The sequence below is a fragment of the Thalia democratica genome, unplaced genomic scaffold (assembly GCF_965202585.1).
Source record: "Thalia democratica unplaced genomic scaffold, ktThaDemo2.hap1.1 HAP1_SCAFFOLD_480, whole genome shotgun sequence".
In the NCBI taxonomy this organism is placed as follows: Eukaryota; Metazoa; Chordata; class Thaliacea; order Salpida; family Salpidae; genus Thalia; species Thalia democratica.
Window position 1 is genome coordinate 4,228 of NW_028139527.1, and position 14,154 is coordinate 18,381.

A 14,154-nucleotide genomic window follows, 5' to 3' on the forward strand; every position below is an offset into this window, starting at 1 on the left:
ACTTACTTAAACTTAGAAACAAAGTATTTTAATATAAATACATGATTTATATCAAAAAAAATTAGTTTTACAAATAGCAATTCTAATTCACTTCAAATTTTTGGTCATTGTAGGAAAATAGCTACTCTTTCAAACAAAATAGCAAACATTATTAATATTATTTTAAATAGTTATACTTTTCTTGGACGATCATTTTTTGTGTAGTTTTCTTAAGTTTTACAATCACTTTCCTTTTAATAATTTTTTTTTTGTTTTACGTCCTGGACAAGACGTAAAAACATATCCAAGTGGTGTGCGGCTCGATAACCAAAAGGTTTTTCGTGCACCAGGTCCTAGGACCAAACATTTTGAGCGTCTTGTTTTTTGTCGGTCAATAAACTATACATACTGTTTAGCAAGCAAAATATGAATATTTATTACCTATTTCAAGGCTAAAAATAATTTTGTTAAAGTTATTTTTGTAAAAATAACTAATTTTAAAATCTTCACAAGCTCATAAAGAAATGTGCTTAATCGTTATTAGATATATTTAGAAGCGTAATTAAATTAAAAAAAATGTAATGTATTCAAAATATATTAAAATTAAAATATTTTATTAAACGCTAACAAACTATAAAATATAATATAAACAACAGACAGCACCAGACATATTCAAACTGATATCATTGATAAATAAAACTATAAAATAACATGATCACGTTTTAAAATATGAAAAAACTAAATGGAAAAAACTCTTTTAGTGAACTCAACATAATCAAACGCATTTAACATTTCAATTCCATGTCTGTCATAGTAGGGCTTCATTTCTTTCATACAGAAATCTGCTTGTGCTTTGGTCATGTTCTAAAAAATGATGATAAGTTAGATAAAAGCTAGAAAAATATAGGTTTTTAGTTACTTTAAATACAAATAAACTATAGAAATTAAGGTGATTTAAACCTTAAGCAAGTCAAAAAAGACTCAAGAAATCATTATAAATTCTTATTTAAACGCTTAGCTCCTATCGACAAAAGTATGGTCATATTTTAACTTATATAACATACTTGGTATATTTCTTGTTTGGTAAGGTAAGGCTTTCCCTCTTCACTTAGAGCTTTAAAGCGTTTTCAACCTCTTGTATTGATGTTACATTTTCAGTTTCTCTGCTTATCATGAAACTCATATATTCTTGTAGTGAAACGAAACCATCACTGTAAAAGTAATTAAGTAAAACTATATTTGAGGTATAAAATATTTTACATTAAAAAAAGAATTATTTTAAAAATAATGCTATAAACAACATTTATTTTTATTTTACAGCTACTAAGTCTTAAATAATAGACTAATTTTTAACAGTCTTATTTAAACCATTTTACTTTTATACATCTCAAAATATCAAAACAAATACAAGTTTTAAACGATTGTAATTAAAACTGCAAATCAAAACTAAAGTAAAACACTTCCGTGAGAAAAGATAAATTAAACTTTTCAAGTTACTAGATAATTGTAAAAAAAAGTGTGAACAAAATAATATTAAACATTTTTCTTTACGTATTTTTTAGTTAAAAAAGAGTTAAAATTATTTTTTTTTAACAAGAATATTATTTGATAAACTTGCTTTTTTTTTTTAAGTATTAAAAAAAATTTAAGAACTTTTGTATTAGTCGTCAATTTTTAGCTTTATAGTATCAATGAAAGTAAAACATATGACTAACAATATAAATTTGAAAAAAAACACTACCAGCTAATAACTTTTAAATATTCTATATAAAAAAATTAATTGTTGTCTTGACTCTGTGAAAGTTCATTAAAAAATACATTTCCTCGTAGTCTAAAATCAGTTCTTTGAATTAATAACTATACTAAAAGTATTTCCAGAAATACTTCATAAAATACCCTTAAATTTATTAAATATTTTCTTTTTTATTTATATTATATCTTTTCTAAGCTGATGCTTGTTTTCGTTCTGAGAGAATTGGGAAAAAAGAATTATACTTTCTCCAAACATTTTAAGTGCGACCACAACAAAGGCTGGGCGCGCGTTCTGAGTTTTACTCAGAAGAAAGTTCACTTGTTAGAACTGTATCTAGACTGACTCAACGGCTCATCTGAACTAAATACGTTTTGCAAGTACTTTGAATAATGTCTTTTTTGTTAAAGTCACTTGATTATGTTTGGAAAGAAAAGGTTGAAGAGTAATAATTAATTCAGATTTTTTTTCCGTCTGCTCGATATACTAAACAACCTAGTCTCGATTGTTGAACAACCAAGGAAATTTTAAGTCCTCATACGTGAAGTGATAGTTCGCTCGATCCTTAAAATCAATATCAGAACGAGTTGTTGAGAAACGAAAGTAGTCCTAATACATCTAGTTCGTACTCGCCCTTTTAAGCGACCTACAAGCTCTTAACCAGGGTTTACCAAAGTGGGCCAAGTAGCCCCCTTGGGGGCCATGCTAGATATTCAGGGAGCCATGAGCAGCAAAGGGGCCAAAGAGTGGGAGGGCATGAGCAGTCAATGAGCCACAGGGACACCATGAGGTCATAATCTGAAACTTAGACTAGATATTCTGGAGATGCAGATAAAGAGAAGAAAAAAAGGTCTTAGGTGTTTATAGTTTTTTTGGTAATCTTGTTGAAGGGAGCCATAGCTTTTTTAATTTCTCTAAAGAGGGCCATTTGAGAAAAACTTTTAGGAAACCCTGATCTAAACTATATAAAGTGTGAGTATTTTTTTCTAGTTGCTACTGTATTACAGTGTAATATAAAGGTTGAGTGCTTATAGCCATTTTCGATTTATTAATTACAATTTAACTTAATTAAAAAAAGTTATATTCTTAGTACTTATTCAGTAGATTATTATACTATAGTAAGGTTTTTGTAGATTAAGTTTCAGTAAATAAAACCTAATTTACCATTATCGGTAGTACTAATTCCTATTACCGACTAATAGCACGAAACCTATGCCTTTGTCAGCTAGTAGCATATCTAAAGTGGTTACCAAGTAAGCTGTGCATGCTTAAACAGCTGAAAAGGATTATAAAAAGCCTGATAGTAAACATATCGAGCAAGTAATTCCGAGCTAACAACAACACTTGAACATGTTACGGGAGACAGATGCAGTAGCATAGGATTATACTTTTATTTTTTTGTTTATGTTTTAGTTTTAAGTTTACCCTTACTTATATTACTTTTTTTTTGTTTAACTAAAACATTGGGTAAAGAAAAAAAGATGGTAGTGTATTAAATCATACGTGAGTATTTAATTAATAGGAATATAAAAAAAGGTTAACAACATACTGGTTTGGATCAACTATGTCGAGTATTGCCTGGAATTCATGATCTTGACTAGCAACTTCTTGGGAGTCTTGAGTAACATTTGAATCCTGAGACATCTTTTCATCATTATGGTTACTGCTTCCTCGAAGATCGTAACCAAGAGAACGAAGGCAACTTCTGAACTCCTCATGTTCAAGTTTACCCGTCTGATTTTTGTCGAAATGCTTGAACATAATTGAAAACTCGTTCATTGTATCTTCACTCACACCCGTCATATTCCTTTTCAAAAAAAGTCAATTTAATAACTACCTATAGCAAAGCACAAATTTTTGAAGTAATAATTTAATTCTAAAGTAAATAACTACGTTTTATACTTTACTTTTATAGTCCAATGTTTAAATTTTGCAACAAACAAGTGTTTATCTACGGAATGTAGTTTATGTAGGAAAATCTTTTTACAAAAACTACGTCAAAACAAGTTTCTACGAGTAAAAAAACCGAAAAAACTTTACTAGAAAAAAGAAAATCATAACTTAAAATTTTATTTACCTCACTTGTATTTGCTCTTCAAGGTTGTGCTGCATTCTCATATTCAACTGCTCAAGTTGGTTGAATTTTTGAGCAACATCAATTCTGCCATGTTCAGTATGTGTGTTGTCGAATATCAGTTTTTCTTCTAAACGAGTACCCAACTCTTCTATTTTAACTAATTCACTCTGTTCAATTAATATTATTGACCATTCAATGTGGATGAAAAACATCAATACTTGTAATGAGATTTTTACTAACTTAAGGTAAGTTCAAGTAAAACTACAAAAACTAGTTGCATAAATATATTACTTTTTAATTTAGTTACCTTTTTGTTTTGAACAGATCTATTTAACTCCTTCATACTTTCAAGTTGAGCTTCTAGAGTTCCTTCTTCAGATAACATTTGTACTCTGTAATGTTTACTTTTTTATCTAATTTGTTCGAATAACAATTAGTTTTATCGTATATTATAACTATTTGGTTTAGTTTACGGTTATAAAAAAATGAACACGTGTTTTTGATTAAAATTACCGAGATTTGTGAAGCCAATCATGAAACTGATTAGCACATGCAGCAAACTCAATTCTCAGGTTTTCATTTTTTTTCTGCTTTTCTTCTTCCTTCTTCAACTCCTGATCCTTCTCGTTGACCAATTTCTGCACTACCGTCCAAGTGTCCGATAAAGTTGGTTGAGTGAACCACGTGTATGGATTAGTGGACACGTTGGGTAGGTCTGTGTCCTTTCCTGGCGAGCCGAGCTCATCGAGCTTACAGTCGATTGCTTCAAGCTGGTCCAGCTCGTTTTTCGCGTCTTTTAAAGTTTCTTTGAAGTTGTTCTGCTCCTGTATCAGAACCTAAAATTGTTTGTAAAAACGTGTTAGCACGTCTGACTTAAAATTTATTAAGAGAAGAATTTGTACAGCTTGTATTTCAAAGAAACTTATTTTGTAATTTTTTTCTACTTACACTTATTTCTTGCAAGGAATAACACTTGATGGGATCAGTCAAATCTTCTTCGACATTTTCAAACCAAGAATTGAAACCGGATGCCGACTTGGCAAATCTCAAATACAAATCATCAATTTCTTTCAACTTGTTTTTGTTTTCCTTCAGTTTTTGCTTTCGCATTTCCGTTTCTTCTTTCAAATCTTGCCACCTTTAAATGTGTATTAAGTGAGTATGTTTTTATTAAAATAGTTTTAGTTTGAACTGAAAACGAAATACAAACAACTTAAAAAAAATTAACACCAACAAAATTAAACGCACTTGTTCATCAATTCCTCAAACTTCTTTTCTACTTTTAGCACACTATCTCCTTCATTTTCATTACAAATGTTTTCTTTTAAACTTTTGATATTTTCAATGTCTTCATTTTCAAATGCTTTAAGACTAGCTTCAAAAGTTTCCTGTTATGACAAGTTAACAGAAACTCTCCCGTAGAACTTTTTAGCATTAAAGCAGTTAAAATAAAATCACTTCGATAACCAACGTAATTAATAACCATATTAATAAAATTAGTTATGAATAAAAGTTTTAAACTGTAAATAAAAGAATTAAGAATATTTAGACAAACGAAAGAATATATTGTTTGTGATTTTTGAATAATAAAAACTAAAACTTGATTACAAATGTAATTAAGTTGTACTAAAAATTGAAAACTACTTCATATAATTTAACTGTTGCAACAATTTACATTATAAAAATAAGATCAATTCTGCCATGTAAAACTAAAAATAATTACCATTTTTGAAGCCTGATTTTTTACACTCTGCGGACTTTTTGCAATCTGTTCACTTTTTAACAAAGAAAATTTTTCTTCGATCCAGTGAATAATCAGTCCCGTCTTCCAGTTAAATTGAAACTTTTCATTTTCCTTTTTAAGATTCAGTATACGAAGGTCAACCAAAGACTTTAGGGATTCTTCGTTTTCTTCTAATTCAGCCACTTTAATTTCTATTTGATCTGAGTTTGAGTTTTTCTAAAATAGAAATAAGTTTAAAAAATTAGTTATGAAACATTACAATAGTGTACTAAAAAAAAATTAACTTCTTCAATTAGTAGTCTACCAAGGGTACAAATGTTATCAATTTTATCATGATGCACGTTCAAATCCGTATGGAAAGCTTGAAACTTGTTCAGAAGTTTCAATGGAGAAACATCGCCACTATGATGGTAGCTAACTGAATCAAACAGGTTGATCTTTACAACAAGCCAGCTTATTTCTTCATCGGCATCAAACCTGTTTAATTGAATTATATCTTTTGTATTTTAAAGTATACAAAATAAAGTTAACAAAAAAAATTTTCAGCGGTTGTGGTAAAAAAATTAAACAAAGTTTTATAAAAATTTAGTTTTGTTAAGTACCTTTATAAATTGAATAGATATATTTAAATTTATTGATGAAAAACTATTTCTTACACAACAAAATTTTATGAATACAATGTTTTTATATTAATTTTTTAATGCTAAAAACTTTTTTTAGGTAGGTACGACGTTTAAACACAGGTCAAAATAGAAGTAAAAAGTTTAGGCTATTTACTTAAACTTCTGAAATTCATAAGCTTCATTAAGCATGGTCTTTTTATCCTCACAAATTTTATTGAGTTCATCCCACTTCTCAATTAATTTCAAAATGTTTTCATCTATTTGTTTCACTTTATCATCTTCATCTTCGGCATGCTCCACGATTTCTTCTTTTAAATCTTGCCCGAAATTCTATATAGAACAAAAAATTTAAACTTGTAAAATAAATTCGAAACAACGCTTGTTCATAAGCTTATAAAATAAAATACTATTTACACAAAAAATACAGAGTTATTTTTAACAAAAAATAAAAGTGACAAAACTATTATAGAAGCTAAAAGGATAACTATAGCTTAAATTAAGATGTACCTTGATTCGTTCAATACTTTGTTGGTGGGCTTCAATTTCATTTTCAATTCTTTTGTGCTTCTTTTGAGATCTGCTACAACTTGTCAAGTCTATACCACAATCTTTATTTGAAGTAATTAACTTCTTTTCACTGAAAAATGTTTAGAATAACAAGACAAAAAAATCCGCCTTAGGTTTAAAATCTTATGGTTAGCAAACTATTTTCTTAGCTAAGATTTATTATAATGTCAAATAGATTTAATATTAGCTATATATGAATTTTTAATTAGCAAACGATTAATTTTATATTTTGATTAGTTAAAATGGTATAGCAGTTTTAGCAAATATTTATTTTATCATTAACTAATTGAAAATTTATACAAAACTAATCTAGAAGACATCATACTCTTACTAACAACAGTTAACGAGACAAACTACATTGTACTTTCCCGGTTATTCTTTAATTCATTTAAATGAATAAAATGTCAGTAACGTTCCGAAATAGGATGAGTCGACAACTTTATAAAGCGTTAACTAAGTAGGGTAAACAGATTTCATTGACTTCGTTACTAAACTAGCACTTTAATTTAGTTTATTAGGTTGTTTAAAAATAAATGATAGTAGCATAATTAAGTTAAAAAACAATTAAACTAAGTATATAAGCTTTAAAAAATTAAAAAAATTTAAAAAAGATTATTTTTTAACTTAATTAAATCAATTATGACTAATGCACAGTATATACTAAAGCTAAAGCTTTTTTTTTAAACTTCACAGCGGTTTAAAGTTAACTTGATACTGGTAATAACTAGGAACTACTTTTTCTTATAAAGTAATTAGTTATAAAAGTTGTTTTATTTATTACTACATTAGTTACCCATTAGTCTATCTATACCAGGGTTTCCGAAAGCGGAAAATAACTAGTAAGGAGGCGAAAAAGTAAATAGGTAATAAGCTATTAAGGATTAATACTTTTTATAAAGGAGGGCGATCATTTTTTAAACTATTTCGAAGGGGGTATTATGAAAATGAGTTTGAGAAACCCTAGTCTATAAGGATAAGTAAGTTATAAAAATAGCTATTATTTAGTTCCAAAATATTTTCACTACAAACTTTATCCATGATTCTTCTTCAGAAACATCATACAAAAACTGGTATATTTTCAGTGAAAGTTGCAAATTTGACCGCCTTTTTTTCAACTTTTTTTTCAATTTCGATAAACTGTAACAAACTCTTATTAAAAACCTAGGCATTCAACAGTAACTTTTTGAATAAAACTAACTTTTCATCAACTTCCTGCCGCTTTTCACGAATCATTTTCTGGTCTTCATTTTCTTCAGGAAGTGACTCGGAATCTGAAGCATCACTTGAACATTTTGAAAACTTGAGGTTCTCAACATTCTTTCCTATCATGCTTATGACATCATCATGTATAACAACGTCATCCTCAATTTTATCCTGCTTCTTTAGAAGTTTTTCCACTGAAGAGAGATCCTTTCCTAGATCTTTATTGTCAAGAAGGGTCTCAACCTAGTTTGTTTTTTGTTTAAATTTAAAAGTTTAGATTAAAGTAAAGGCATTACTTACACCATGCACTACCTCTGTGGTTAAAATAAAGAAATAAAGTATAAATACATTTTTTTAATCTTAATCTGTAAAACTTTAACAAAATACTGATCATAAATAAGTGCTTAAACATATATTTAAACCTCTGATATCCATAGATTGATATCCTTAACAGAAGTAACGAATTCGTTTTTCTTGTTTTCGTTTTCTAGTTTTAACCCTTTCTCTTTTGATTTCTCTATTAAGTTGTCCCATTCAGACTCCAATCTTTCTATTCTGGCCTTTTAAAACAATTTCCATTAAAAATGTATTAAAATACTCAATAGTAATATCCTTAAAATGATTAATTAACGTTGTAAGGGCAATCAAAGTTATATACATTTTTTGAGCTATTAAAAAAAGTTTTAAAATATTATACCGTTTCTATAACTACCTTTTGAAATTACTTCGTGCCGTCCCTTAAAATTCAAAGAAACTTTAACGAAACAATATATTATACATTAACATTCAAATAGGAAGATGAATCATAGATTAGAAGTAATAAAATAGTTACTTGTAAAATTTCCAAACAGTGTTAAACTTTTTTACAACAAACTATGAGATTATTTACTATGCTGGTAGTACTAAGCAGCACTAACAATTTTTCAGCACTAAGTTTTTTTTATAAGTTATATCGTTTTTTTTTTCATGGTTTGAAATAGGGGTTGGTCTACGGTCCGCCGACATTTTTTTTCCCGCGACTTATTATTAGCTATAAAATATCTTGAGGTAGTTAAGTAAAACTGTGCATTTTAATAACAAATAATTTAAAAATTATGTTAATGTTGTTTAATTACACGGTAATGCTTATCAAATGGTTATTTTAATTCAATTTTACTGTTAAATCTTTTTTAATTTCCATAGTACACTTCTTTTTAGTTAGGCGGCCCGCTTTTTCTTAAAAAGTCCGAGACGAAAAATATTTTTAGGTAATTTTTTAACCCACTAGAAAAGTTTCTCATCCTAATTTGAAGAAATCTTTACTAGAGTTTTTGACACATTAAACTACTTCAAATAAATTACTAAATAGGACATACAATTCAAAAGCCCTTTTTTATATAATTCAAAATACTGAAGATTTTTTCAACCTACGTGCCTTTTCTAAATTACGTGATTAGACGACCGAACTAACAAATTTAAAGTCATGCTTTACTATTTAAACTTGTTAATTTTCTTAATTTATTATACTGACTTTTATAGCACTCTGTGACTCAGATGGTAACTGATCTGAGTTAATGAGTTGTTCTCCAGCTTTCATTATTTGCTTCAACCTTTCCTTGTTTGTATCCAGCTCTGCTTTAAATGCTTCATATTTTTGATGCTTGCTCTAAAAAAAGTTAATTGCTTTTAAATAAAGGAGACAAACGCTCAAAACTTCACAAAAAACTTTATATTTCAAATGTAGTTAATTAACCTGCTACATAACTTTTATTTATTTTTTGTTAACAAACTAAAATTTTCTGTTGAGACAACCTTCACTTATTTGAAGATATGTGTTCTTTTGGAATTTATTTAATTATAATAATCGCAGTTTTCTAAACGTAGCTTGTTGATATATGAGACTTAAACACTGTTTTTCAGCATTTCATACAAATTTTAATTTTTTGTTTATTTTAGTTTTATAATTATCATTGTAAAGACCATCCTGTACAATATACAACACATACATTTATAACACAAAGTAGTTCTCAGACACAGATTTTCATTTTTAATACTTAATTAAAGTTTCTTAATTAACCATGCTAATACTTTTTGATTTTTTTTACTAAACAAACTCGTTTAAGTTTTTTTTTTCTATACAATTTTCCAATTACATTTCATAAAAAATAAAACCATAATGTGATAATTTTACTGTGTACTATTTACTGTGATAATTTTACTGTGTACACAGTCCGTATAAAATATTTTTTTAAATCACTTGTTTGATAAAAAGATTAGATACATCATTTAATAAATTTTTATATAAAATTTAAAAAGAACATTTAAATCAGAAAACTAAACTCGTACTTGTAAAACAAAAGCCAAATAATTTAGATTCTCACTTCGTGGGTAGAAGTAGCATACTGCAGTTTGTCACAAATCCATCCCTCGAATTCATCTGCATCTCTGCTAAACTGCTGCAAGTTATGACTTTCTCCTAACTTGTTTCGCTTTTCAATTAATGCAACTTTCAATTTTTCCCATCTAGAACGAACATTATTTACAATTAGTTATACTAATTTGCAAAAACAGTAAATTAAACATAGTTTAAAAAGTTAAAACCATTCTGAACTTTGTTTTAAAGCATTTATTTTAAAATTATAAGAATTCGTTTTATTGAAATTAAGTGGGCCTTATACTAATATACTCAAATTATTTTTAGCGTAAGAGTCTCAACTATCATGAACTAAAACTAAAAAAATACTAATTAAAGCCTTAAATATCTAGGCAAAAAGTTATACTTTTTCTCTGTAAAAATTTACGTAGTAAATGCTAGGATCTTTATTAAATATACTTGTTTAGAAAGTCTTTATAGCAACAATATTTTAAAATTTAACTAGTGAAATAAAAGCTAGTGTTAAACATATTGCTATGAACTACTGTTACAAGTATTTTTTTTAGCCTAACTTAGAAATTAACAAACATTATAGCTTTAAATCTTGCCCCTTTTTGCTGATATAATGCTCGTTAATTATTTATCAATGTCAGTAATTTTAAACAAACCGTTCATGCAATGCTTTCATTCTATCATCGATTTCATTGTGAGCATAGTGAGAAGGTGTGGAGCTAAGCAGTCTATCGCAAGTGTTTTTAAGCGAGCTAATCTTCGTTTCTTGAATGTTTATAGCTCGGTCAAAATCTTCATGCTTCTTGATCAACTTTTCCACAGAGTCTAAGCTGTCCCCTAATTTTTTTTCTTATTGAACGTAATTTTGCTACTTGTAAATTTTACCAAACATATGCTAGCAGTACCGTTTAACTCATCAGAAACTTTATATAAAAATAATTTAGTTTTGATCGACTTTAAATTTAGCTACACAGTGATATATAGAGAATTAGCATACTTTACTTGTATTAAAATACTAATTTCAAAACCTGGTTAACAATTTAGCAAGTTTATAAAAGTTTCATTAAACAGAATTTAAAACTTCGTACATAAATTATACAGTTTAATAGAATGTCAGTTTCACTGGTGTTCCATTTATTTGAATATTAAATAATATAAGGCCAGTAAACCAGAAAGAAAGTTGATGCAAATGAATTTTTAAGATATAGCTATTTAGTTTCCACACAGAGAGTTTGTGGAGATATGCGGTTCTAAAACTTCCTAAATGTAGTTCCAAAACTGAACTTAAGTGTTATTATATAGTTTGTTGAAAAGTATTTTTTTAAACAATGTTTATTACTTATATAATTGATGTTTTTGATTTGAATTCCAAGTATTTAATCCTTAATTTAATTATACGTTCTTAAAGTATTTTTCTGTTAGATTTAATTCTTGTGTAAAAGTTTTAATCACATTTAAAGTATTTTCTAAAGTATGATGTTCTTTATGTATTTGTTAGTACTTGCATCTGTTATCTATCTAAAATATAACCACTAATTGTTATGTATAGTTTATATAATTATGTAAAGGAGGTATTCGATATCAACAAGTTCCAAGTAAAGTTTAAAATTAATTATATGTTAATAGTTAGAATTTAAAGTATACTATAACCATATAAGTTGACTATTTAAGTAACCCACATACATTGTCGGTTATAACTATACAAACAATCATTTATTTCTTCTGGATAAGGGTTTTGATTACACCTTTAATTTCGTTAATAACTAAAACGAAAACATGTTAATATTAAAACGAAGGGTTACTTCCTCTTTACTATTGCCTGCTATCAGACGGGCTGACCACCGTGGCGTCGGAGTTTCCCTACTTGAAAGGAAAGACTTATTCGGCATTGTTTATATTACCTATAGATAAAGCAAACATACCTTGTTTTAAAGGAATAATAAAAACATTTTAGCCAAGCTTTTTCACTAAGTTTAATAAGGAGAATAAAATAAAGCAAAAAAAAAAAAACTAACACAAATTCATAAATAAGAACCTTAAATAAAATTTCAGATTAACAAGTTACAACTTGACATACTAATTCATTTGATAGTTTTTAAATTAGGCGAAGAACCTAAAATATAGAAAAAGTTAAATTTACAAATAACAGAAAAAACCTATTAAAATATAACAATACGAAAATTTCCAACATGGTAGTTCAAAAGTCAGTACTAAAATCAAACGATAAACTGAGACTATTAGCCGCCTTGTTTAAACACACTCACTGATAAACTTTGTCTCTTTTATATGCTGGATCTAACTCAATTAAAACTAACTAACAGCTGCTCATAAGTGTGTTTTCAACACACAATGATGTTACTTTATTTTGAAAAATAAAGTTTATATTTTTGACATTGTACTTGTCACCCTCGTAACTCAGAACGTCTTCTCAAACACTTACTCATTAAAACATAAAAACGTGACTAAAAAGTAAAATTAAACTAGAACAGTTTAAGTTTTAAGTTTAAACTTAAACAGACGTGAACAGATTAGTGGTACATATGAATAACATTTATAAAACGATAATATACCTGCTTGTTCGTTTTTCAAAAAGTCCTCACGAGATTGCATCCAATTTTCAGCAACAGTGCAGTCTTGAATGAAAATATGAAACTTTAAGCACTGTTCCAACAAAACATGTTTTGATGCCCAAGTTCTACAAAAAAAAAACAATGTTTATATTACCAGGTGTTTAATGTTAGTAAAGAAGTTTAGTATACTATTGTTTGTCGAGTTTGAGTATTGTGATTTACAGTTTATATCTAAAAAGTTTAAATAAAAATAATTAATTTAACTACTTAAACTAAAAAAATACTTTTCAATTTCTTCTCTTTGATGAGACACTTCCTGCACAACGTCATCAATTTGGTTTGAATTCGAATGATTTGATTGGATAAGAGTATCTGCTTGTTGTTCTAGTTGTGCAAATTGTCCCGTTTTTCCGTCAATATCCATTCGGTATTCCTTGAAAGTGTAATTTGAGAGTTTATTTGTACGTTTTTATTTTGTTATACTAAACTATAAAAATCTTAAGTCTACTATTCATTAGAATTGTTTTTTGTATTGTGTAAAGAAAACCATTTGTTTATTTGAATTGCTTGTAGAATTAAATAGAGGTTCATTTAAATTTCATATAGCTTTTAAATACTATAAATAATTAAAATAATAACTACAAAAGGGACCTGATGACGATGCAACAATGCTTCTGTGCTGGTGATGTCATTTGTTATGTCGATCGAGTCCAATTGTTGCTGAAGCGAGGTAATCCACCGCTTTATTACGTCATAATTAGCAAGGAAACGATAAAGATCTAGCGAGTCGGAGAGTGTTCGCTTGCGCAACTTTGATTTTTCGACAACATCATTCCAAGCCTGATTAATTTCGGTTTGCTTGCTTGTGATCTTGTTTTTCTGTTCAGGGTGTTGCTCAGACAAGTTAGCTGCTTGCTGGTCCATTTGATGGATTCGATCGTCAAGAGCTGCTAGTTCACGTTCAAGACCCTCATGCTTGCGTTGTAATGCCTTGGAGGGAAGTTTAGTAGTTATAATGTTGTATAAACTATGTAACAAAAACTTTATAGAAATTTTAACTTTCATGATGAAAAGTATATAATTAAGACTGATTTACCACCAAATGATACTTTTAACGCTTCTTAATAAAAAATGTAACTAATGTTATTAAAGTATTTAATATAATTTAAAGTTAAAAAAATGTTTACGTTTTTACTAGTTAGACCAAATTTATAGAATTACTTATTTTACTAAAAAATTCATGTCCTCAGATCAAATACTAAGTAAAAATAAAAGA

At 27.9% G+C, this 14,154-nt stretch overlaps 1 protein-coding gene across 1 annotated transcript in view; it reads right to left on the bottom strand.

Moving 5' to 3' along the window:
- Positions 1 to 640: 640 nt before the first annotated feature.
- The window catches only part of LOC145846491 (spectrin alpha chain, non-erythrocytic 1-like), a 29,654-nt gene continuing 16,140 nt past the window's right edge, over positions 641 to 14,154 (bottom strand). The window contains 23 exon segments of the mRNA XM_082953250.1: positions 641 to 843; positions 1,044 to 1,102; positions 1,105 to 1,190; positions 3,279 to 3,336; positions 3,394 to 3,536; positions 3,807 to 3,973; positions 4,114 to 4,196; positions 4,300 to 4,642; positions 4,755 to 4,944; positions 5,055 to 5,194; positions 5,530 to 5,766; positions 5,835 to 6,027; positions 6,328 to 6,503; positions 6,681 to 6,810; positions 7,770 to 7,877; positions 7,939 to 8,186; positions 8,366 to 8,503; positions 9,454 to 9,588; positions 10,304 to 10,445; positions 10,965 to 11,145; positions 12,879 to 13,003; positions 13,163 to 13,311; positions 13,530 to 13,868. Of these exon segments, the coding sequence (XP_082809376.1) occupies positions 718 to 843; positions 1,044 to 1,102; positions 1,105 to 1,190; positions 3,279 to 3,336; positions 3,394 to 3,536; positions 3,807 to 3,973; positions 4,114 to 4,196; positions 4,300 to 4,642; positions 4,755 to 4,944; positions 5,055 to 5,194; positions 5,530 to 5,766; positions 5,835 to 6,027; positions 6,328 to 6,503; positions 6,681 to 6,810; positions 7,770 to 7,877; positions 7,939 to 8,186; positions 8,366 to 8,503; positions 9,454 to 9,588; positions 10,304 to 10,445; positions 10,965 to 11,145; positions 12,879 to 13,003; positions 13,163 to 13,311; positions 13,530 to 13,868 (3,696 nt within the window). The 3' untranslated portion in view covers positions 641 to 717.